The sequence below is a fragment of the Phaseolus vulgaris genome, chromosome 3, assembly GCF_051622355.1.
Source record: "Phaseolus vulgaris cultivar YP4 chromosome 3, ASM5162235v1, whole genome shotgun sequence".
Taxonomy (NCBI): Eukaryota; Viridiplantae; Streptophyta; class Magnoliopsida; order Fabales; family Fabaceae; genus Phaseolus; species Phaseolus vulgaris.
The window spans coordinates 25,574,349-25,597,277 of NC_143500.1; the positions used below are offsets into that span (position 1 = coordinate 25,574,349).

Genomic DNA, 22,929 nt, shown 5'->3' on the forward strand with positions numbered 1-22,929 from the left:
AATCTCACCCTGTGGTTGACTTTGACTTCCGGTCAACGCCCGGGACGAGACGGTACAATTTGTAACAAAAGCAATTAAAATATTTATTATTATATTTTATATAATACAACTTTTATATTTTTTTAACTAAAAATATTGATTTGACTAAAATCTAGTAATTTTTCCTGAAATGAAATAATCTACTTTGTCCCGTCTCTTTCCTGAGAGCTTATTTTTATTTTAAAGAGGAGAGAAGACAAAAAGCAACCACACATTAATTCATTGATTCACACAAATACACTACTGCAACACCTACTCCTACCTACCACTTCTGCAACCCCTTCACACAAACTCCTTATTACTCATTACCATTTTCAACCCATTCTAGTTTCCGCGTTATGATACCGGAAAGACAACACGGTGGTGGTGGTGGTGGCGGTGGTGGTGGAGGAGGTGCGCCCCACGGGATCCTCCTGGCTGTGGTAGTGGCAATCGTTGTCATAGTGCCCTTTCTCGTTGGGGACCAGGGCGAGGCCATAACCGAAGCAATCTCTGAGCTTCTAAGTCCATTGGGTCTCCTCCTTCTCCCCATCCTTCTCCTTCTCACCATCCAGTTCCTCTCCTCCGACCGCGGCTCCTTTGTCTCCGCCCTCTTCTCCACCGGCGAGCCCGACACCATCCACCGGGTCAGCGGCTCCCCTGTCGGCGTCGCACTCCTCCTTCTCCTCATTCTCCTTCTCCTCTACAACCGCGTCTCCATCTTTGGCGGCGACGATTCCGATGACTGAATATCAAATAAAATAAAAAAGGTTCCATTCGCACATTCCGGATCTATCTCCCTCTTTTGCTTTTGCAAGTGCGACGATGATGTTGTATATGTACGTACATGTATGTACCTATTCTTTTTCAATCGAATCTACCAAATTAATTGGGATTATGGAAGTCAATTCAAGTCACAGTAGTGAGATTATTGTGTTAATTACCACTTGCTCAGGTTATTACAACCCTCAATTGCTTTGTTTTTGCCTTTAAATTTCAGTCAAGTTAATAATGTTTTTCTTTGTGCAACTTTGTTCTTGGAACCTGCAATTTGTAGGGATCTGAATGAAAAATGTATTGGGAAGGTGAAAAGTGATAAAGTAAAAGGGCAGAGTGATAGAGAGGATTTTAATTTGAAAGATTGAAGTTTTTAAGGAGATATTCTCTTGTCGGTGCCTTTCTCTTGCTTTTCTGTGTCTAAGACTATATTTGAATACTCAAATTAAATTTGAAAACTATATATTTCTTTGATATCACTGCTCAGAAAAATATATCCATCTTTCATTTTTTATTAACATTAACATATTATATTTTAATAAAATAATAATTCTCTGAGTTATAAAGTGAATGTAAAAAAGATATAGAAATATCGACATATAATTATTTTTTGAAAATTTTAAGTAAAAAATAAATATAATATGAAGTTAAAATTAATAGCAAAAGAAAGAAATAATTTAAGTTTAAGAACCACGGAAAGTGTTTCTGTTTGTTAGTTCCAATACATACATAGTTAGGGCTGTTTAATCTTAATTGTTGATCATGGATTCAAATTTAGTATGAAAAGACAACAGATTTCTGTTGTTGTTTATGGCAAATTTTCCCAGTTTGATGAGGTGGTCAAAAGGAAAAAAGGAATGTTGTTAAAGAGTAATTGGGTATGGTTTTTTGTTCTTGTGATTTTGTGGGAGAGTGAATTTTGAAAAGTAAACATTGTATCGTGCAAAATGGAAAATGAAAATATACGAGTGGCTCAAAGATTGATAAACAAAAGGGAAAGAGAGAACATTTGGGGTTGTCTCACAAGGCTGTTTAAATTGCAATTTAAGATCTCTTTCCACGTTAGATCCTAGAAACTTTGTATATATCATTTTATACCTACTCTTAATTTAATCACTTAATTAATCATTAATAGTCATTTGACACCGCTTGCATGACATTAATTGACGTTGCAGACGTAACATTTGGTGAGCATGTGACACTAGCTCTATATTATAATATATGACTCGTAGCACATGCAAGACTTGTTACGCATGTGTCTGTAAGTGGTTACAGCACTCAAAATTGGTTACCCGTGTGTTAGTGGTTACTTATGTGACGTTTATGGGCACCCACTCTTCATGAAAAAAATCATTTTTTTAATAAGAATCATATATTACATCGGTTACCCTACCAGAACTACCCAGCCACAGGTTCCTCCACATATACTGGCTCACGCAAAACTGGTTATCTATGTGTCTATAAGTGGTTACCTATGTGACATTTATGGTCACCCACTCTTCATGAAAAAAAATATCTTTTTTTTAATAAAAACCATATATTACATCGGTTAGATGACTTAACCGATGTAAAAATCATATATTGCATCGGTTAGATAGTTTAACCGATGTAGTAACCCTACCGAAGCTGGTTACCTAGCCACAGGTTCTGGCACATGCAAAACTGGTTACTCGTGTGTCTGTAAGTGGTTACCTATGTGACGTTTATGACCCACCCACTCTTTATGAAAAAAAAAATCAATTTTTTTTAATATGGGCCATATATTACATCGGTTAGATGACTTAACCGATGTAATATGGGTCATTCTGAGTAAAAAAAATATTACACCGGTTATTTCTAAGAATCGATGTAATATATTCTTTTTTACCCTATTTTAAAGTTTGCACTACTCTTTCGCACGCAATCTCACTCTGTCACGTCATTGTCACGTCTGCAGCGTCAAATGTGTGTGATGTGCAGAGGGTGTCAATATATCGGGACTCTTCAATAATACCTAAAATACTAGTAATATCTAAATATCATTTCAAAATATTAGATAATATTAATTAAAATTAATATTAGGTAATATTAATTAAAATTTAATATTATTTAAGATTCAATGATAAAAGACAACTAATTAGGGACCAGAGCAAAGAGATTCAACACATTTAATATCTTTTTATAAAATTGTAATTTATTTTATAGTTAAATATATTTTTCGTTACTGTATTATAAGAAAATTTTGTGTTCCGATTAAAATTTTAGATCATTCATGTACTTATAATACAAAAATTATTAAAATAAGTCATTTTGTATGTAAATGATTGTTAATTTTTTTAAAGATTGATAGTTTATTATTAAAATAAGTCATTTTGTATGTAAATGATTGTTAATTTTTTTAAAGATTGATAGTTTTTTTTTTAAATTAGTTGTTGTGTTTGATTGCAGAGATATTCACTATTACTATTTTTAATAGATTGTAGAAGGATCTATTCCAATAATTTTCATACTAACATTAATGATCTAAAATGTATATAAAAAACGAAAATCAATATCATGTTATACTACGGACACGAAAAACATATCTAATTATTTATTTTATTATTTAAAAATTATTTTAATATTTTAATTTAAAATTGTGTTTATGAAAATCGAATATTGTTCCACTCGAACTAATGAACTATTGGTATAAAATACTGTCTTTCATAGCTTGCAATTTTAGTAGTTTAATTTATGCTTGAGAAAAAAAAATTACATTGAGAGGGTAATTTTATATTATCATTAAATTGAAAATCATAAGGTGTGTTAAATTTCTTGATTTTATGGTGTAAATAGTTATGATAATTAACATCTTGAAATATTTTGCAATATGTTTTTAATTCTGTGGTGGTGTAGATGATGTGAAGTATTATTAAGTTATAGAAGTGTGAAGTGAGAATGTGAATCTTGGTCATAGAAAGATCCACAAAAGACGCTGACAAGTGTCTCTTTCTCATCTCATAATGTGAATAATTATGGAGAAAATGGTTAGCACTGTTTATTGAATTTGACAGTAAGAACAGGAAAAAAAAGGGATGAAACAAGCACAAATTTAACTAGTGATGAGAGAATGGGTATTAGGTCAAAACTCCTTTCTCTAATTGACATTGTGAAATATATGAGATTGGAAGCAATTGATTTACACAGTGTGGTGGATAATGTTCAGTAAGACAAGATAACGTTGAGTGTGACAGAAAACATAAATTATTCAATAAGTTAATACAACTCTATGAGTTGGAAACACCCATTTGGATGGCAATAAAACAAACACTAAATACTAAGTTTAGTGGTAAACCACCCATCATTTTCTATTTTTAATTTCTTAACTAAGGTGCTAAAAATACTTATTGTAGCAGTTTCTTACTTTTTAAATACATCAATTACAAATTAAATGTCTTGTTTTAGTTATATCTTGTACTAGTTAAAAAATGTTTTAAATTTAAATTAGTTATTCAATTAAAAAACACACATTTTCCTCCTTTAATTCTCCAAGTTAACAACTTAAAGATAAAAGCATAAAACAAGTAAAAAAAAGTTATCACTAGTCATTAGTCATGATGATAATATGATTGATTTTAGGGATATAAATAAATAAATGAGTTAGGTATATATTCTTACGACTCAGTTTAACCTGAATTTTTTATAGTTTGTTTAAATGATAATCTTTTATTAATACTCAGGCTTACAGTTAAATAGGTTAATACGTTAATAGGTTAAAGAGTCTATCATTGAGAAAAATCATTATTAGACTTAAAAACTCACAGGTTAACACATATATCACATTAGAAACAATTAAAACCACAAACAGAAAAACATATTGCGTTTTCTATCAGACGAGTTCAGATAAGAACATAATACTTTAGTTGTTTATTATGTAGTTTTACTAAAAATAAATATTAACTAAAAACAATATAACCTATTAAGTAATACTCTCTCTCTCTCTTTTATATATATATATATATATATATATATATATATATATATATATATATATTTATATTATACAACAGCATTTCCAAAGTTTTGACAAGTCTGACTGAAAAATATTTAATTCATATACATTTATATTAAAATATTCTCCAATTTTTAACCGTTTTATTTGTTTTTTCTGGATGGAAGTGCAGCTGGATATTTGGACTACTGGTATAACCTGACATCCGTGTCCCTGTGGATTTGTATTTTTAGATTAAAAAATTTATGCAGAATTTTAAAATTTGGTCTATATTATCGGTGGATTAAACAGTTTTACTTTGTAGTTATCCGCATTCAATATAAAGAAATCCTATTAACATACAACTGACATTTAAGCATTTCAATCAAAATAAATAACATGTGAATCAACTTTTAATGAGTTCTTGTATTTTTAATAAATATCACACTCCTCTTTTCTTAAATAATGTGTAGTTTTTTATCTGCATAAGAAATTGGTTGTTAGAATTTGGAATGAAAGGTATAAATAATTGTATTTAAAGTTTGAATTAAAAATTTTAATGTATTATAATTTTGTTATTTATTTTTTAATGATAACCTAAAATAATTTTTTTATATTATATTGCAGATGAAATGAAATGAAAAACATAATTGATGACTTAATATAATGTTATTTAATATATTTTTATTTAAATTTAGTTTAATTAAGATGATTTTTTAGTATACCTTTTAGATGCGGATAAATCCGTATAACTCAAATATTTTAACCTTCAATATTTTTAATTACGTATTATTAAAAAAGCAGCTTAAAAGACATTACTATTATTTCAAATAAACAAAAAGAATATTATTTCGAAGGAGGAAATAATATGTTTGTGTCATTAATTAAATAGTGAGCGAAAACGTAGATTCCAGCCTTCAAGGTTAAAGCAATTAACCAAAACCATGTTTGCATAAAGCAACATCTTCCAATTAAATGCACTGATATTGTAATAATATTTCACAAGTTATGGAGCCTATATTTTTTAACATTTTCATTTCTCCACTCTTCGATTAAGTAAAGTTTATACAAGTCCCCATTTTTCATTTGACAGATTTCATTATCAAACAAAAAAAAAACTCACATGAATTTCAACTACAAAAAAAATCAAAAAGAGCGTTACAAAATATATTACAAACACTTTTTTAATACATTAGCATATCGTAATAAGAACTTGGTTCTTTGAAAATGAAAAATATATTTTACAGAGTCAAATTAGAATTGTTATTGAAAAAATGTATACATGCACCGCAAAAATGTGATATTTAATTTCTTTGGTTTTGATGGAAATACACAATCAGCAATAAGTTTTTACTTCTCTGAAGAATACATTCTTCATTGTAAAAACTCGAAATTGTATATGGTAATTGATAACATGCTACTGAAAGATTTAAACGTTTGAAATGTAATTATTATAAGGCTTTTGATATGGCAGTTAAAGACTAAACAGTAGAATAAAAATAAAAAATAATTTACAGTTGAATCCAATTTGAACAGACATTAAGATGGACATAATATCACAAGAGACAAATATACATTTGAGGAAATTTAATTTGAAAACCCAACAAAAGGTCCATTTTTTTTATAGAAAATGAAGAAAAAACCTTTAAAACTATATTGGTAGGAAAGTGAGAGGAATTACATGAAGATACAGATGACGAGTGTCTTAACGGGGTACTCTTTTTCTACTTAGTATCTCTTGTTCTTTTAGTCGATGTTGGAATCTTGCGAGGCGAGCTTGAAGACTGACGAGGCTAGCTGCTTTGCGAGAAAGCACAAAACTCAACTGAGTTACGTAGTTGTCAATTAGACTTCCTGGTTGGTCCACTTCTGCCAATAGTTTCATTTCCTATTAACCAAAACCAATACCACTATCACCTCCAACAACAAACTTATAATTATTCTCCACATATTACCAAAAATCGGAGATAACAGCTATAACCGAAATAGAGGAAGGGACAGGTTAGTAAGTGAGAATTTGAATAACAATAACTAAAGAACAAAAGATAAAACACTACACTACAGTTCACAAAGCATGAAACAACTATAACTCAAAATACTCGTGTATAGAAGAAAACAACATGCAAAACATCATATCATATTGCCCAAGAACCTTTCAAAAACAAATTTTGTCATCAAACTCAAGCCCTGAAGTTACTTGACAAGAATCAATTAGAAATTGAATTTCACAATGTTAACGAGAAGCTAAAGAAAAATTTGCCCGACTTACTTCACGAACAATCTCCATTGTGTCCTCAATTTCTTTCCTATGAGCAGCAATTAGTGCTTCCTCCTCCTGCAGAAGCATAAATTAAAAAGATACTCAAAAGTGTTACAGTGAACTTTTAAACAGAAAGAGGATAGGTCCAAACATTTGACAAACCTCAAGTATTGCGCTAATATTCACGTCAGAAGAGGATTCTGTTTCAGACTGCCCCGATCCAGTGGTAATTGTGTTATAATTTCCTGTGTTCTGCTGCTTGGAGCTTGTGGTGAAATTATTAGAACCATTGGCATCCTTTTTTACCCAATTTATAGATCTCTCAGATTTCTCCTCCTTAGTTCCTTTTCTGCGCGGGGGAGACACCCTTTTCACTTTCTCATCTGGAACATTTAGGGAATAAGAGTTCATCTTTTGACTGGTAGAATCACCGAAAGAATTCTTCACTTCAAACCTTTCCCTGTCCATTGGTGCAGAAGCCAAGCTTTTCTCCTCTCGCCCATTGTATGAATAACTAGAAGAGAAGCTTGATAGTTGTTTGTCAACATCAGTGGAAGAGCCGTACATAGAACTGTCCTTTTCGACAACTTTTTTGCCCAAGTCCGTTGCTTTTATCTCTTGACGTTGACCATTAAAATCCTCTGCACCCATGCTAGCAAGAAGTGAAACCTCTTTATTTGCTGGTGGAACTGGATTTGGGGCCTGGTCCTTCCTAGGATTCGCACTCTTGGATAGACTTTTAACTCTGTTCACACAGGACAAAAATGGTTAATATCTGAAAACATGTACGTGCATGGAAAAGTGCACCCAGTTATCAACATAGTCTTAATTTACAGTTGGAAAACACGTACCGGTCTGCATATCTCAAGGTATTAAGTGTGTGTTCACAAGACCCAGCATTTGGGGATATACAAGAGATCATAACAGTTTTTGAATTTCCAACAAAGGAGTCACGGAGCACTTCCGTAAGTTTGCTTCCCCGAAAAGGAATATGGATCTGATCATTGTCCAAAGCACGGATGCACTCCTTCAAAGCCAAAAGACTCTTATTGATTTCAGCACCTTCGATCCTGTAGTAGTGATACAATTAGTGCCAAAAGTGAAGAGATTGTTACTACAAGACACAGCAGGGATAGAAAAGGAACTCAAGAAAGCCAACCATAATCAATCAAACCATGTTTTGCAGCTGTTATATGAAAATAACATCATCCTATAAATTAGAGAACAAATAAACACTTTGAAATTTCACATTTATTTATAAAGTAGGCATGACAATTGCATCCATTTTCCAATCCACCCATGCGTGAATCCAACTAATTTGCCCAATCATAGGCATAAAAAATTAATGGATTGAATCAATAATTATTGGGTCTCATCCTTCTCCCCATCCTTCTCCTTCTCACCATCCAGTTCCTCTCCTCCGACCGCGGCTCCTTTGTCTCCGCCCTCTTCTCCACCGGCGAGCCCGACACCATCCACCGGGTCATCGGCTCCCCTGTCGGCGTCGCACTCCTCCTTCTCCTCATTCTCCTTCTCCTCTACAACCGCGTCTCCATCTTTGGCGGCGACGATTCCGATGACTGAATATCAAATAAAATAAAAAAGGTTCCATTCGCACATTCCGGATCTATCTCCCTCTTTTGCTTTTGCAAGTGCGACGATGATGTTGTATATGTACGTACATGTATGTACCTATTCTTTTTCAATCGAATCTACCAAATTAATTGGGATTATGGAAGTCAATTCAAGTCACAGTAGCGAGATTATTGTGTTAATTACCACTTGCTCAGGTTATTACAACCCTCAATTGCTTTGTTTTTGCCTTTAAATTTCAGTCAAGTTAATAATGTTTTTCTTTGTGCAACTTTGTTCTTGGAACCTGCAATTTGTAGGGATCTGAATGGAAAATGTATTGGGAAGGTGAAAAGTGATAAAGTAAAAGGGCAGAGTGATAGAGAGGATTTTAATTTGAAAGTTTGAAGTTTTTAAGGAGATATTCTCTTGTCGGTGCCTTTCTCTTGCTTTTCTGTGTCTAAGACTATATTTGAATACTCAAATTAAATTTGAAAACTATATATTTCTATATTATTACTGTATGATTAACAGACCATCCACCATATTTTTAAAACAATGGACCGAGATATTGGATCAATGATAGCCATAGGAGCAAACCTCTTCAGGACAGAAATTTTTAGTTGACCAGAAAAAAAATTAAGTCATTTTTAAATAGATGAAATGGATCCATCCATGAAAAATGTATAGGTCAGATTTTTACCTTTTATAAATGAGTAATGACTTTATTTATCTCTATTAAAGGAAAAGAAAGAATAGGGTAAAATCCCTTGTGTATATTGAACACATAGGGTTATGTTTATATAGGAAAAGAAACATATGGGCTAAGCTCATTACATAAATATGAGATATCTAACAATATCTATAATATCTCATAATATCAAATAATATCTAACACTCCCCCTCAAGTTGGTGCATATAGATCATATGTACCCAGCTTGTTACAAATGTAATCAATCTTAGGCCCTCGTAAGGGTTTAGTAAAAATATCTGCTAATTGATTATTTGAATTAACAAACTCAGTCTTGATATCTCCCGATATAATCTTTTCTTGAATGAAATGACAATCAATCTCAATATGTTTTGTCCTTTCATGAAAAATTGGATTTGAGCTAATATGAAGAGCAGCCTGATTATCACATATAAGTGTCATTTGATTAACCTCTCCAAATTGCAATTCTTTTAAGTAATTGTTTAAGCCAAATAAGCTCACAAGTAGTTGAGGCCATAGCTCTATATTCTGCTTCTGCAGTAAATCTTGCCACAACACTTTGTTTCTTGCTCTTCCAAGAGATCAAGTTATCACCAATGGAGACACAATAACCAGAAGCTGATCTTCTATCAGATGGAGATCCTGCCCAATCAGCATCCGAATAACAAACGACTTTAGTATGGTTGTTATGACCATATAACAAACATTTTCCAGGAGAGCCTTTAATGTACTTCACTATACGAATGACTGCATTCCAATGATCTTCACATGGAGAATCAAGAAATTGACTCACCACACTGACTGCAAAGGAAATATCAGGATGAGTAACAGTGAGATAGTTCAATTTTTCAACTAATCTCTTGTACTTCTCAGGATCTGAAAGAGGCTCCCCCTGATTGGGTAGAAGCTTGACATTGGGATCCATGGGAGTATCAACAGATTTCGAATTCATCAACCCAATTTCCTCCAAAATATCTAATGCGTATTTTCTTTGAGAGATAACAATACCAGTATTGGATTGTGCTACCTCAATCCCCAAGAAATATCTGAGTTTGCCAAGATCTTTGGTCTGAAAGTGTTGACAAAGGTGTTGTTTTACTTGTGAGATGCCATGGTGACCACTGCCTGTAAGAACAATGTCATCAACATATACTACAAGATAGATACACCCAGCACTCGAGTGACGATAAAAAACTGAATGATCTCCTTCACTACGAGTCATACCAAATTGTTGAACAACATTGCTAAATTTTCCAAATCAAGCCCTAGGAGACTGCTTGAGGCCATATAAGGATTTGCGAAGACGACATACCAATCCAGAAACTCCCCCTGAGCAACAAAACCGGGAGGTTGTTCCATATAAATTTCTTTCTACAAATCCCCATTAAGAAAAGCATTTTTGACATCCAGTTGATAAAGAGGCCAATGTTGAAGAGCAGCCATAGCTATGAATAAGCGAACAAAGGCCATCTTTGCTACTAGAGAAAAAGTATCACCATAGTCTAAACCAAAAATTTGGGTATAACCCTTAGCCACAAGACGAGCTTTGAGACGATCAATAGTACCATCAGGACCAACTTTGATAGCAAAAATCCACCTGCAACCAACAACAGATTTCCTAGATGGTAAAGGAACAACTTCCCAAGTTTCATTATTCTAAAGCGCATTCATTTCATCAAACATGGCTTGACGCCAACCAGGATGAGCTAAGGCATCACCTACAAATTTTGGAATGGATACAAAAGAAATAGACGAAAGGCAGGTATAAAAGGGTTGAGATAGTCTATGGTAACTCAAAGCAGTATAATGTGGAGAGGGATTACGAGTAGAACGTATACCTTTACGATAGCAATAGGAAGATCAGGTTCAATAGTTGGCACCGGAATAGAGTTTGTTGATGGACGATGAGACGTTTGACGGCAACTATACACTTGAAGAGTTGGTGGCGGTGGTGAATCGTTAGGTGCACTAGGCACAACAAGAGGAATATTAACTTGATTAGATGAAGAAATTGAAGGAGAAGGACAAGACTTAAAGTAAAGGGAAGATTCACTAAAGGTGACATCTGCTGAAATAAAATAACGGTTCAAAGACGGTGAGAAACATTTATATCCTTTTTGTGATCTAGTGAACCCTAAAAAGACACATTTGTGTGACTTAGGAGATAATTTATCAAGACCAGGACTAAAATTATGAACAAAACATGTGGACCCGTGGACCCAAAAACTTTGGGAGGTAAAGAGTGGAAAGGGTCATGTGGAAATAAAATAGAATGAGGAATTTTGTTATCTAAAACTGAAGATGGCATGCGATTAATGAGATAACATGCACTAAGAACAGCATCACCCCAAAAACGCTGAGGAACATCACCATGGATTAAAATAGTACGAGTTGTTTCAACAAGATGTCTATTCTTGCGCTCAGCTACGCCATTTTGTTGAGGTGTATAAGCACATGAAGTTTGATGAAGAATACCATGAGAAGCCATAAAATTTTTAAAAGAATGAGAAAGATACTCACGTCCATTATCATTGCGCAAAATTCGGATGGAAATTCCAAATTGATTTTTAATTTCATTGTAAAATATTTGAAATATAGAAAACAACTCAGAACGGTTTTTCATTAAAAATACCCAAGTACATCTTGAATAATCATCAATAAAAGTAACAAAATACTGAAATCCTAAATTAGACTTAATACGACTTGGTCCCCAAATGTAAGAGTGAATTAAGGCAAAAGGAGATGAAGCACGTTGTGAGACACTACTAGGAAAAGAACTACGAATGTGCTTCCCTAACTGACACGACTCACACGATAAAGTAAACACATTAGACAAACTTGGAACAAGCTGCTGCATCTTGGCAAGACTAGGATGACCCAACCGAGCATGAACGAGAGATGGAGAATCCATAATTGCGCCAACATGTGCAGAGATCCGTAGTTGATAAAGTCCATGAGACTCACATCCGGTGCCAATCATTCGTCACGAACTCCGGTCCTGTAAAGTAACAGAATCTTTGGTAAAATAACACAATCAAGGGAATGGGTGAGACGACTAATGGATAATAAGTTAAATGGAGACCCAGGGACATACAGAACATTATCAATAGATAAAGAAAAAAAAAGATTAATAGTACCAGCACCATGTGATAGTACCCTATATCCATTGGCCATGGTAACTGAAGGTAAATAACCCATAGTAGATAGGAAAGAGAAAAAGGATTTATTATCAGTAATGTGATCAGTGGCACCTGAATCTAGAACCCAAGGGCCATGGGAAGTGGAGTGAGTGAGGAAAACAAAAGATGTACCTGAATGTGCAACAGAAGCCGTGGAACTAGGGTTCTGACGATCTTCATACCATTTAAGAAAATTCATTGAAAATAACAGGTTGGCCTGGGGTATCAATTGAAGTATGGTCCATGGTAGAAGGTTGCACAGGGGCAATTTGAGCAACCGCAACAGATCTAGGAGGACGACCATGTAAGGCATAACATCTGTCAATTTTGTGGCCAAGTTTGCCACAATGGTCACACTTGTGACGCCCTTTGCCTGGCTTGTGAGGGCAAGTATAATCATTATGCTGAGAGACTAAAGCAGAAGAGTCATCAACATGAGACGTTATATCAGTGGTGTGTTTACCTAGCACGCGCAAAAGGGTAGAACAAGTGGAAGTAAAATTGGGCACAATAGGAGATCCCAAAATTTGATCACGAACGTGAGAATAATCATCAGGAAGGCCATGTAAACCCAATAACATGAAGAACTTGGATCTTTGTTCTAGTTCTTGAGAAGGAGTAGAGACAGGAGGTGATAACTCATTAAAATCATGAAGAGCATGAATTTTACCTAGATATTCTGCCATTGTACCATCTAGACATTTGGGAGCAACAATTGTCAGAAGATTTTGACACACCATAAAGATGTTGAGTATCATTGGTGTATAATAATTTTGCTTGTTCCCAAACTTTTGAACATGTCTCATAGGTACGAAAAATTAGTTTTAAAGATGGGTGAATGGTCGATTTGATAACAATGCATAATTGAGCATCAATTTTCAACCAACGTAAAACCTCATTTTCAGCAACAGTAGGATGAGTAAGATGATCAACATAACCTTGACTCTTAAGCCATAATTTAATATCTGATGCCCAAGTGTCATAATTGGTTTCATCCAATTTGTCAATGGAAAGATGAACATTAAAGTAATTAGTATAAATAGATGAATCCAGCATAATGATTGCGGGAGAAGCCACAGTGGTAGCGGCAGCGGAAGACGCCATAGTGGCAGCGGAAGCAGAAAAAGCCATAAAAGATAACAAATCCAGTCACCGTTTAATTGGCGGCAGTAACAAAGATGAAGGCTCCGACAACGATTCTGGCAGCGTCTTCAGCAGAGGCGACGGCAAGTTTCCGGCGACGGCTTTGGCGAGGGTCTGGTGGCTGCTCCGACGAGGTGGTGGTAGCTCCAGCGAGACAGTGGGGTGGTGGCTGGAAAATTCCAGTGAATAGTGGGTTCACCAATAAAAATTGAACCATAAACCCTAACCTTATGCTCTAGATACCAAATTAAAGGAAAAGAAAGAATAGGGTAAATCCCTTGTGTATATTGAACACATAGGGTTATGTTTATATAGGAAAAGAAACATATGGGTTAGGCTCATTACATAAATATGAGATATCTAACAATATCTATAATATCTAACAATTTCTGTAATAAATTGTTAACATACCATAAATGAACTAATGGTTTATTTTTTATCCGATCATTTTATTACACTGCAAATTTATCCAAAACATCCATTTTATTACAAAGTAGTAATAGATGATTATAATCATTTGTGCAACTAAGTAGTCCCTAAATATACTATACTAAATCTAGTTGCAACTTTGAATACATAATAAATTGAAATTTCGTTTTTATTACAAGTTGACATTGACAATACCCTATATATGTACAGTAGCTACAAATCAGGTTATGAAATAAACCAAAACAAGCTGGTTTCATTTATCTTTGTCATCTAGAGAACAGTTTATATGTCCTGCTCTTATCTTTTTTAATATAGTATAGAAAGGAGTCGGTAAATGAGGTTCACAAAAAGCAAAACATAACAAGCGCATATAACATTTTTCTTACCTAGAAGCTCCCACACAAACAGATGGTTTATGCAGAGAAGATAATTTTAATGAAAAAGTACCTTGTCTGACGGTCATTGTCAGTAGTATCAGCACCTCTTTCACTTCCAGCAAGATCAATAAAAGATATCTTCCCCACAACCTTCCCACTTTTTGCTTCATTTCCCTCATTATTATTCCGCTTACTCTCTTTTATCTCATTGTGCCTCTTTACAACCAGTTGCAAGATAGCATGTGACCTGGAGGACTCCTCATTTGCACCAGTTGACCCCGTACTTCTTGCTGCATTTCCCTTTTCAATGAATTCTTTGACAATCTGTACGTCAGACACTTCAAATTCTTGCAGTCCTACAATACACACTTGCTGCCGTCCATCTTCTCTCATGCAGAGTTTTCTATTCAAAGCAAAACAAACACAACTGCTCAGCAATCTATATTAACAGATTGTACTTCCAAGCAGATATAACATGCAAGTTGATAGCATGGAGTAAACAAAACACAAAAAATGCGTATTAACTGGTACATATATATACAATCCATGAAAAAATCAAATCCTTTGAATATTGGGCTGAAGTTTATGTTGCTTGGGAAAGTCTAGAGTAATACCCTTCACAGTCGAGACTTGCCATAAATTTATTATTATTTAAAACTTTAAACTCAATTCCGGTAGCATTATGATTACGGTGTCCACAATTCATGTTCCTAGAAGGTACTGCGAAATACTACGATAGACATTATGCTTAGCACAAAAATCAAGAGTAGTTGTTTCAATTTTTGCAAAATTATTCCCGCGAATAGCATTCTCACATTTGTTATAAAGTTTAAGAAATAATTTACCCACTTAATTTACCCAGCATAAATGATTCCCATGAGTATATTCATCGTGTCTTTCATTCCCATGATGTGGTGGGCATGTTGAAGTTATCATATATTCCAACTTGCCTTTTCTTTCCAACTTCTACTTTTGGTCTATCATTTGAATTTTAAAGAACATTATTGGGAGGAATATTAAATCTTAACCAAACATGCTTTGATGTTTACCCAGAAATATTACTTCGAATAGAATTATCTATCTAGAAACAAACTAAAAATACAATCTTCCAGTTAAGAACCAGATCACAAATACAAAGCATTCATACCAAAGGTAAATTAATGTCCAAAGGACAAATACACCAAAACACGCAAGAAAGGAGTACCTACTTTCTGTCACTAAGAAGATCAAAAAGTTTTCCACCATATATCTCAAAGTAGCTAAGCCACAATTTAAATCTTTGGTTTCGATATACTGGTCGACGCAACTGTCTAACAAGATCTTCGGCAGCTCTGAGTGGCAACGGTTGCATCGTGTATGTTTTGCCACTTCCTGAAAGTAAGACATTATTAGCCTAAAAAAATAAAGCGATTTGACTCATTTAAACCTTCAATTACTTGTGTAATAGCATCTATTATTAGTACTAATATTGTCTTCCTCAAGGCCAATGTCCCAGTAGTGGCCAACTCCAGGCAACAACAAACCAAGCCTTTTCTCAGTAGGTGGAGTCAACTACATAAACCAAATGGTGTGCTACTCTCCTAAGCCCTAAATAGGGCATACACTTGCTTTATCCACACATACCAAACATGCAAAGCAAGATGCTATGATTATTTGTAATAACTCTTGGCCAGTTTTCACAAAATGAACATGTCATGGCTATTTTGGAATGTTAAATATATTGGATTTCACAAGAAATACAGGAGCAATACTACACAAGAAATGAATTGACTTCCCATTTCCATTATGAACTCCAAAGACATCAAGAACCATTCACAAAAACCAAAATATATGAAAACCAGTAAGCAAAATATATAAATAAAGATTTGGAAATATTTTTAAGATGTTAAATGCATTGGCCTATAATTCACGGACTAGAGAAGAACAATACTATCCAAGTAAAAAAAGAAGTATGGAATCGCTATGCTGTTATGCTTGGCTACCAATATAATCAAGAACCATCAACTACACTCTCACACACAAAATACATACTTGGAAAATATTGAAAAGAAAAAGCTTGAAAAGTAAAATGGGATGGTGCTTATTTTTTGGTACAGTTATGGTTTAAACAGGAAATGACAAATTTCTTACCTGTCTGACCATAAGCAAAACAAGTAGCTTTGGTTCTCTCAAAAATTGTAGGAATAATTGGTTCTACTGTTACTTGATATACCTGTTATTGCAAAGAAGCAATCATGCCTTAGATTAACAGTTCAAGAATCAAGACCAAGACAGAAAGCACTCATAGTTTCATAAATACCAACAAACAAGACAAAATGATGTTATAGCTACTCAGGAGAAAAAGGATAATTAAAATAAGAAATAGCAAACAGATTCAATATTTGTTAAGGAGCTGCCTTACTTCATCATTGGTAACATTCTCGTCAAGAACAGCATCAAAACAGAACTCATGTTTCTCCACATAAGCTGTCAAATCCACCTTTTACGTGACAAGAACAATCAATTAGATCTTTGAAGAACAAGAACAAGAATAGTCAACTAAAATAAAATTCAACCTTTAAACTGATATAATTAGTGTTTCACAATCCAACATAAACAAACCTTTAGTTTCGGTTCATGGACTGACAAATATGCACTGTCAAAGGCAGTTACAATGTCATCCTCCTTCTTAGCAAGCTCCTTCTTATTTAAAGGTCTTTTTCGTACCTATGACATGCATTGAAAGTAAATGCCTAAAACAACAAATAGCAATGACAATTATAAATTTTCCTTAAATGTTACTGAATTCATAATTAAAATTACATGTTAACTTTAAGGATGAAAAGTTCAAAATGCTTTAGAGAACTAATATGGAAAAATTAATAAAGATGCATTTTAGTCATAAGTTTATTTTCCAAATAATGATTTTTAGTGAATTATTCAGCTAGTTTCAGAAAAATGGTGATAACAAAGAGAAGTGGCAGTGATGTTACTAGGTGATTCTAAAATATCAAAAGAACAAAAAATGTAATTCAAAAGTCACTGCGTACTTATGACAATGGAACTGTAGGAAAACCATAACTTTTCTACATGTTTTAAAGTGCAGACAAGAAGCTACTGATAGATGTCTTAGGTGACATACCACAACTTTAATCTTAGCAACATTATTTTCTCTTGTATTATTCTCTTTTTCATTTGTAGGTAAGAAAACTGATGCATCAGCATCTGCTTCTCTTCTTTCCTGCTTTCTGCTAATTGGATTGAAGTCATCTTCAAAAGTTCTAGCGCCTCCAGGCATAAAGGGTGATGGCTCAAAGGGTTCTGAAATAACATGCTGAAGAGAAGAAAGAAATCATAGACAATAAAACATAAGCATGTACAGATACTTGTTCTGAAAATGCAAGAAAATTAAGGAAATTGTTGCAATATAAGGGATCGATAAGAATAAACATGCACAATCAAAAGGTAATGAAACTCAAACAGACATGCATGTGCTGATATGTGCTGACATGTGCTGATATGTACAATTAATGATTTGAATTTTACTACAATTTGACTGCCTATTGTATTATAAGATAAATCTCAAACATATAACTAGTAATTTTGTTATACAATTGTGGTTAAGTTGTTTTGTTTTGTGCATTTCTAGCTTATAATTATAATAATTATAATATAATTATAATATTGAATACCACATATAAGATATATTTGAAGTAATTCAAAGATCAAGAAATAGTTCTCCAATTCTCGATTTGATAATCTTTATTCAGACATTCAAACCTATGACTACTGCCTAAATACTTGTTTATATAACCAAGATTCTTTATCATCGTCAAACAAACAGTTGCATGAGACCTTAATATAAATTTATTAAACTTATCATGAAAATTAACAATTATATTGGGTTAATCTTCTTACATGGAAGAAGACTATACAAGTACATATTATCCCGGTAAATGTGTACAAAAGGAATCAAACTGCAGTTTGCTGGTTTAATTGAATGAACTGGAAACCACCATATAGTGAATTGTACCTCAGACAAAAGTTCTGTATCATCCATAGCATGAAGATCCAGAAGCCCGGCTCCAAAATCTCCCCTGAAGTCTGGAGAATAAAACCCATCTGATACAGCTCCTCCACCTAAACTTTGGGAAGTGGGCGTATATGGCTCAGAACCAGATTCCCCATTAAAATTAAGGTTTCTCATTAACTTAAAAAGCCTCTGCTTTTCTTCTGCAGACTGCGCTCCATAACCCTATGGCAATATCATGTTCACTTAGTCATCTCATAGACTACCATCATAAGCAATAAGACAGAAAATTAAACAACATTTTAGCCTGTTCAAGTTCACCCATAGTCAATGTAGGTTTCTAAAAACTATAGAACAAAGGTACACGCTATCCTACAAAAATACAGCATTGTTCAAAAACTTCAAATAGAAATGATAGTCAGGTGTTTCAATTTTAACAAGACAAAAATGCATCCTAAACACTAAAGGCACCATGATTTTGGGATACACACCATTAAACTATGGACCCTTCCTCTAGCAAGCACAATATAATATACTGGTACAATAATACACAAATAACTATAGCAAACACAATAGAGGAAAAGTATCAGAACAACAGGAGTGAAATAATAGAAGAAAAATGGACAATTAACAGATAATTTAGATATTCTTGATTATGTCAACTAACCAAGTAGTCTACACAGAACTACATCAAGTTACCATACTATATACTGTCCGAAGAAATTGCAAGAGAGGAAAAAAACGAAAGAGACTATAAATTAATAGAATGACAATTCAAAATTCTTTTTAAGAAAAAAGAAGAATTAACAAGTAGTTTAGAAACGGAACCTAACAGAGTTGTTATCTACGGAAGAGAGACAAATACCTGCATAAGAAGATTGGGGAGGAGGCGTTGATCGATAGCAGTGGAAGCCAATGGAGAGGCCAGATGCTGCAAGCCAGCGGATTGTAACCAGCGCGCCATGACAGCGTCGCCAGCATCAGTGGCTGGCCCCGCCGCATTGTGGAGGGGTCCGGCGCCGGCGTGGTCATACAGAGCAGTGGCGGCTGCATTGCTCTGCTGCATCTGACCACCCATGTGGCGCTGCGACCGTCTTTGGGGCGCCAATTTTCAAGATCTGTTTTCACAAACTTCGCAACAAACACAGACTTTAGAATTGAAATTTAAAAAACCGCAGCAATAAGAAACTACCGAAAAAATAATAATAATAATAGAAGCATTCGGAACACTTACGATGAGGAATGAGGAGAGAATTGGAATCTAAAGAAGAACATGAAAGTGGAAGTGAAAAGACGGAATCCAAAATCAGCGAAGAGTGGGATTCAAGTGAAGGGAATTATTGAGGAACAAGTATGTAGCGGGCGAGGGAGAGGAGAATCGAGATCTGCGCTGCAAAATGGGGATTGGCAATGGCGGATTGTGATTTAGATCTGAAAGTGGTGGAAAATACGACAACCAAACCCCTAAACGGTGGGAAACGTTGTTTCTAATGTTCTGTTGTGTTTGTGGTGTGACTGAAGAGAATGGAATGATGGCGGAAGTAGAGAGAGAAACCGAAGCGAAGAAGAAAGAGTAGGCGTGGATGATATGATATACTTCGACAAAAACAAAGGTATTGGTCAATACAATTTACGGATAACAATCACATAATCAAATAGTCAAATATATTATATAATATTATTTTCAAATATTATTAAAACACGGCTACACGATATCAAATCTCTTTTTTTTTCTCTCATAAAAACACTAACATATCCTCCTCTTTTATTAAAATAAAAGCTCATTCATTTTTTTTTTCAAAGTAAAAAACTAATGGTCCTTAAACTTTTTTTCCTGTTAGGATATTTACCCATTCTATTAGTGACTATGTAAATTAAAGTCTAAATTGTCACTAATGAATTATGGTCTAATTTTTTCTCTTAAATGTTATGTATTTGTTTTTTTTTTCTATGAGGGGAGGAGAAGGAGAAATATTTTTGTGTTTGTTTCAAGAGTTTTGAAAGTGGGGGAGTGGATGGGGAAGAGGGTGGATGATTTTTTTCACTCTATGAAGAGATTTGTGGAGATTATGTAGGATTATTGTTTTTTACTTAAATATCCTTGTGCATGCATTTTATTACAATATACAAAATTAAATATTACATAAATTTATTTATTATTTATAATTTCAAAAATATTTAATTATATTATTAATAACAACATATAATTATAAATAATAAAAATAAAAAATAAAATTATAATATCAACAATATATATAGTTATATAAAATAACAAATGAATATAATAATAAATATTATTTTCATAAATTTTAATGTATTTAATAAATTTATTTCAATTTAACACAAAATTATTTTATTTTTTATTTTTTTTATTAAAAAATATAAATAATTATGGATATTATATATTAAAAACATTTAATTAATTCAAATCTATACACACAAAAATCATAATTCATTATTCAAATATTTTTTAATAACAAGGATAAATTTGTAAACTTACAATAAATTATCCTCACAAATCCATTCTATCATCCCTCAATCCAAACAACCTTAATATCCTCACTCATCCTCCCTAATTCTCACAAATTTACTCTCTCCCTAACTTATATTATTATAAAATTAAGAATTATTTTATTTTCTTGAAAATATAAAGTCTAACTTTGACATAATATAAAAAAAAAAAACTAAAACTGTGATAAATATTTTTCCCAAACTAAATGCAAAAAAACAATATTGAAAAATCAATCATTCCTTGTAACTCTTAGAGAAACTTAATTAGATCTCACTTTGTACCGGTAGACACCGGACGGACGTGGCCGACCGACCGAATGTATAATAAATGCAAGGGCATTTATGTAACAAGCCAAAGTAGTTAAGATACACCCCGAAAAATAAGGAGAACGCGCTTAGAGAAGATATGTTCCCCGGGCATTCCGGAGCACGACTGGCAAGACCTATCCACAACCACCCTGAGCCCAAGGGATAGAAAGCCCATTAGGCAATCCTATAAATACTGTGCTCAAGCCATAGAAAGGTACGTTTTCATTCACTTACTAAACCACACTTAGAATCTCATACTTACTTGAGCGTCGGAGTGCCTTTGCAGGTACCCTCCCCCGCCCGACCGAAGGAGACACCAAGAAGGAGCGGCCGACCGAAGAAGAAGACCGACACGTCAGCAACTATACTACGTCAACCGACCGTGCCTGGGCCCCATCTCTCCACTCAGGTACAATTGGCACCCACCGTGGGGCCGAGGCAAAATTCCAATTTTTAAAGCTATAATGGTTGCGACAAGGAACAACAACGACGCTATGGCAGAACAGATGACTATGATTCAAACCCTCCAAACTTAGATGGAAGAATTGCGGCAAAAGGGGATAGAAGACCGTCGTCAACACGAAGAAAATAGACGCCACCAAGAGGAAGAAATCGCCTTATTGAGAGAGCAGAATGCACGACTCCAGCGGCAGGTCGATAATCCCGAACGAGAAAGCCAATCCCATATGGCCGACCGAACCGCCTCTCGCATACCTACGCCGGCCGACACCAATCCTGCTTCTAGAGCTGAAACAGTCGAAAGAAAGTCGAGTAAAAGAGGTCATCCTTTTACAGACGAAATCATCACCACACCACTTCCTGACAAATGGAGAGGCCTCGCCATTAAACTCTATGATGGCTCGACTGACCCGGACGAGCATTTAAATGTTTACAAGACGCAAATGACTTTGTATACCACAGATAATAATGTGTGGTGTAAAGTATTCCCCACGTCGCTTCAGGGAGAACCTCTTACCTGGTTTACAGAGCTACCTCCGAACTCCATTGATGACTTTGACATCCTAGCCGCAAAATTCTCCACTCAATATGCCACCAGCCGACCACATCACATGTCCTCCATGTCTCTCCTAGCGGTACAACAAGAAAAAGGTGAATCTCTCAGAACCTTTTTAGATAGATTCAACAAGGCATGCATGAATATCCGAGGGCTCAAATAGGAAGTCGCGTTACACCATTTGGTTTCGGCCATCCGGCCGAGCCGTTTTACCGAAAGTCTCATCAAAAAGCCACCCCAAGACATGGAAGATCTTCGAACTCGGGCAACCAAATTCATGCAAATTGAGGAACACATTGACTATCACCAACGGTTCAAAGCCGTCGGATCCGGAGTCCTCAAAGATCAAACCCCGAGCAAAGAAAGGGAATTCGAGACCGAACAGACCGTTCGAACCACCCCAAGGTCCGACTGGAACAGAGGAGGCCGAATCCCCAGGTTCAACAGTTACACCCCTTTAACTGTTCCGAGGGGACGAGCCCTAGATGAAGCATTGCAAACGGATTTAATTCCGACACTAAAACAGTATCAAACACCACCGAATGCAGATACTGCTAAGCGTTGTCAGTACCATCGGAATTTTGGTCACACGACCGAAGGATGTCAAGCGTTGAAGGACAAAATCAAAGAGCTCATCCAGGCTGGCCACTTGCAGCAGTTCGTCAAGAG

General features: G+C 34.6%; 3 protein-coding genes across 5 annotated transcripts; 2 read left to right on the forward strand and 1 right to left on the reverse strand.

Annotated features, from left to right (window-relative positions):
* Positions 1-238: 238 nt before the first annotated feature.
* On the forward strand, positions 239-1,177 carry LOC137806772 (uncharacterized). The gene has a single exon (XM_068607046.2). The coding sequence runs from the start codon at positions 378-380 to the stop codon at positions 765-767; it is 390 nt and encodes a 129-aa protein (XP_068463147.1). The 5' UTR covers positions 239-377; the 3' UTR covers positions 768-1,177.
* A 5,035-nt stretch (positions 1,178-6,212) lies between these two features.
* LOC137806771 (kinesin-like protein KIN-13A) lies at positions 6,213-20,078 on the reverse strand. 3 transcript variants are annotated; one of them, XM_068607045.2, is made up of 13 exons: positions 19,660-20,078; positions 19,291-19,556; positions 18,429-18,650; positions 17,538-17,729; positions 17,018-17,122; positions 16,818-16,895; positions 16,547-16,628; positions 15,625-15,787; positions 14,487-14,819; positions 7,856-8,074; positions 7,167-7,749; positions 7,014-7,079; positions 6,213-6,632 (listed from the first exon to the last, which is right to left on the reverse strand). In XM_068607045.2, the coding sequence occupies exons 2-13, from the start codon at positions 19,501-19,503 to the stop codon at positions 6,450-6,452; spliced, it is 2,439 nt and encodes an 812-aa protein (XP_068463146.1). In that variant the 5' UTR covers positions 19,504-19,556; positions 19,660-20,078; the 3' UTR covers positions 6,213-6,449. The 3 variants fall into 3 exon arrangements, with proteins under 3 accessions (XP_068463146.1, XP_090156655.1, XP_090156654.1); XM_090300529.1 differs by lacking the exons at positions 6,213-6,632; positions 7,014-7,079; positions 7,167-7,749; positions 7,856-8,074 and adding an exon at positions 10,913-12,286 and having other exon boundaries at positions 19,660-20,066; XM_090300528.1 differs by lacking the exons at positions 6,213-6,632; positions 7,014-7,079; positions 7,167-7,749; positions 7,856-8,074 and adding an exon at positions 13,384-13,779 and having other exon boundaries at positions 19,660-20,066.
* On the forward strand, positions 8,367-8,747 carry LOC150028748 (uncharacterized; the record flags this gene model as incomplete). Its single annotated transcript, XM_090300530.1, has 1 exon — positions 8,367-8,747. A coding segment is annotated over one exon (222 nt), but the record flags the coding sequence as incomplete, so codon positions are not given.
* Positions 20,079-22,929: the final 2,851 nt, after the last annotated feature.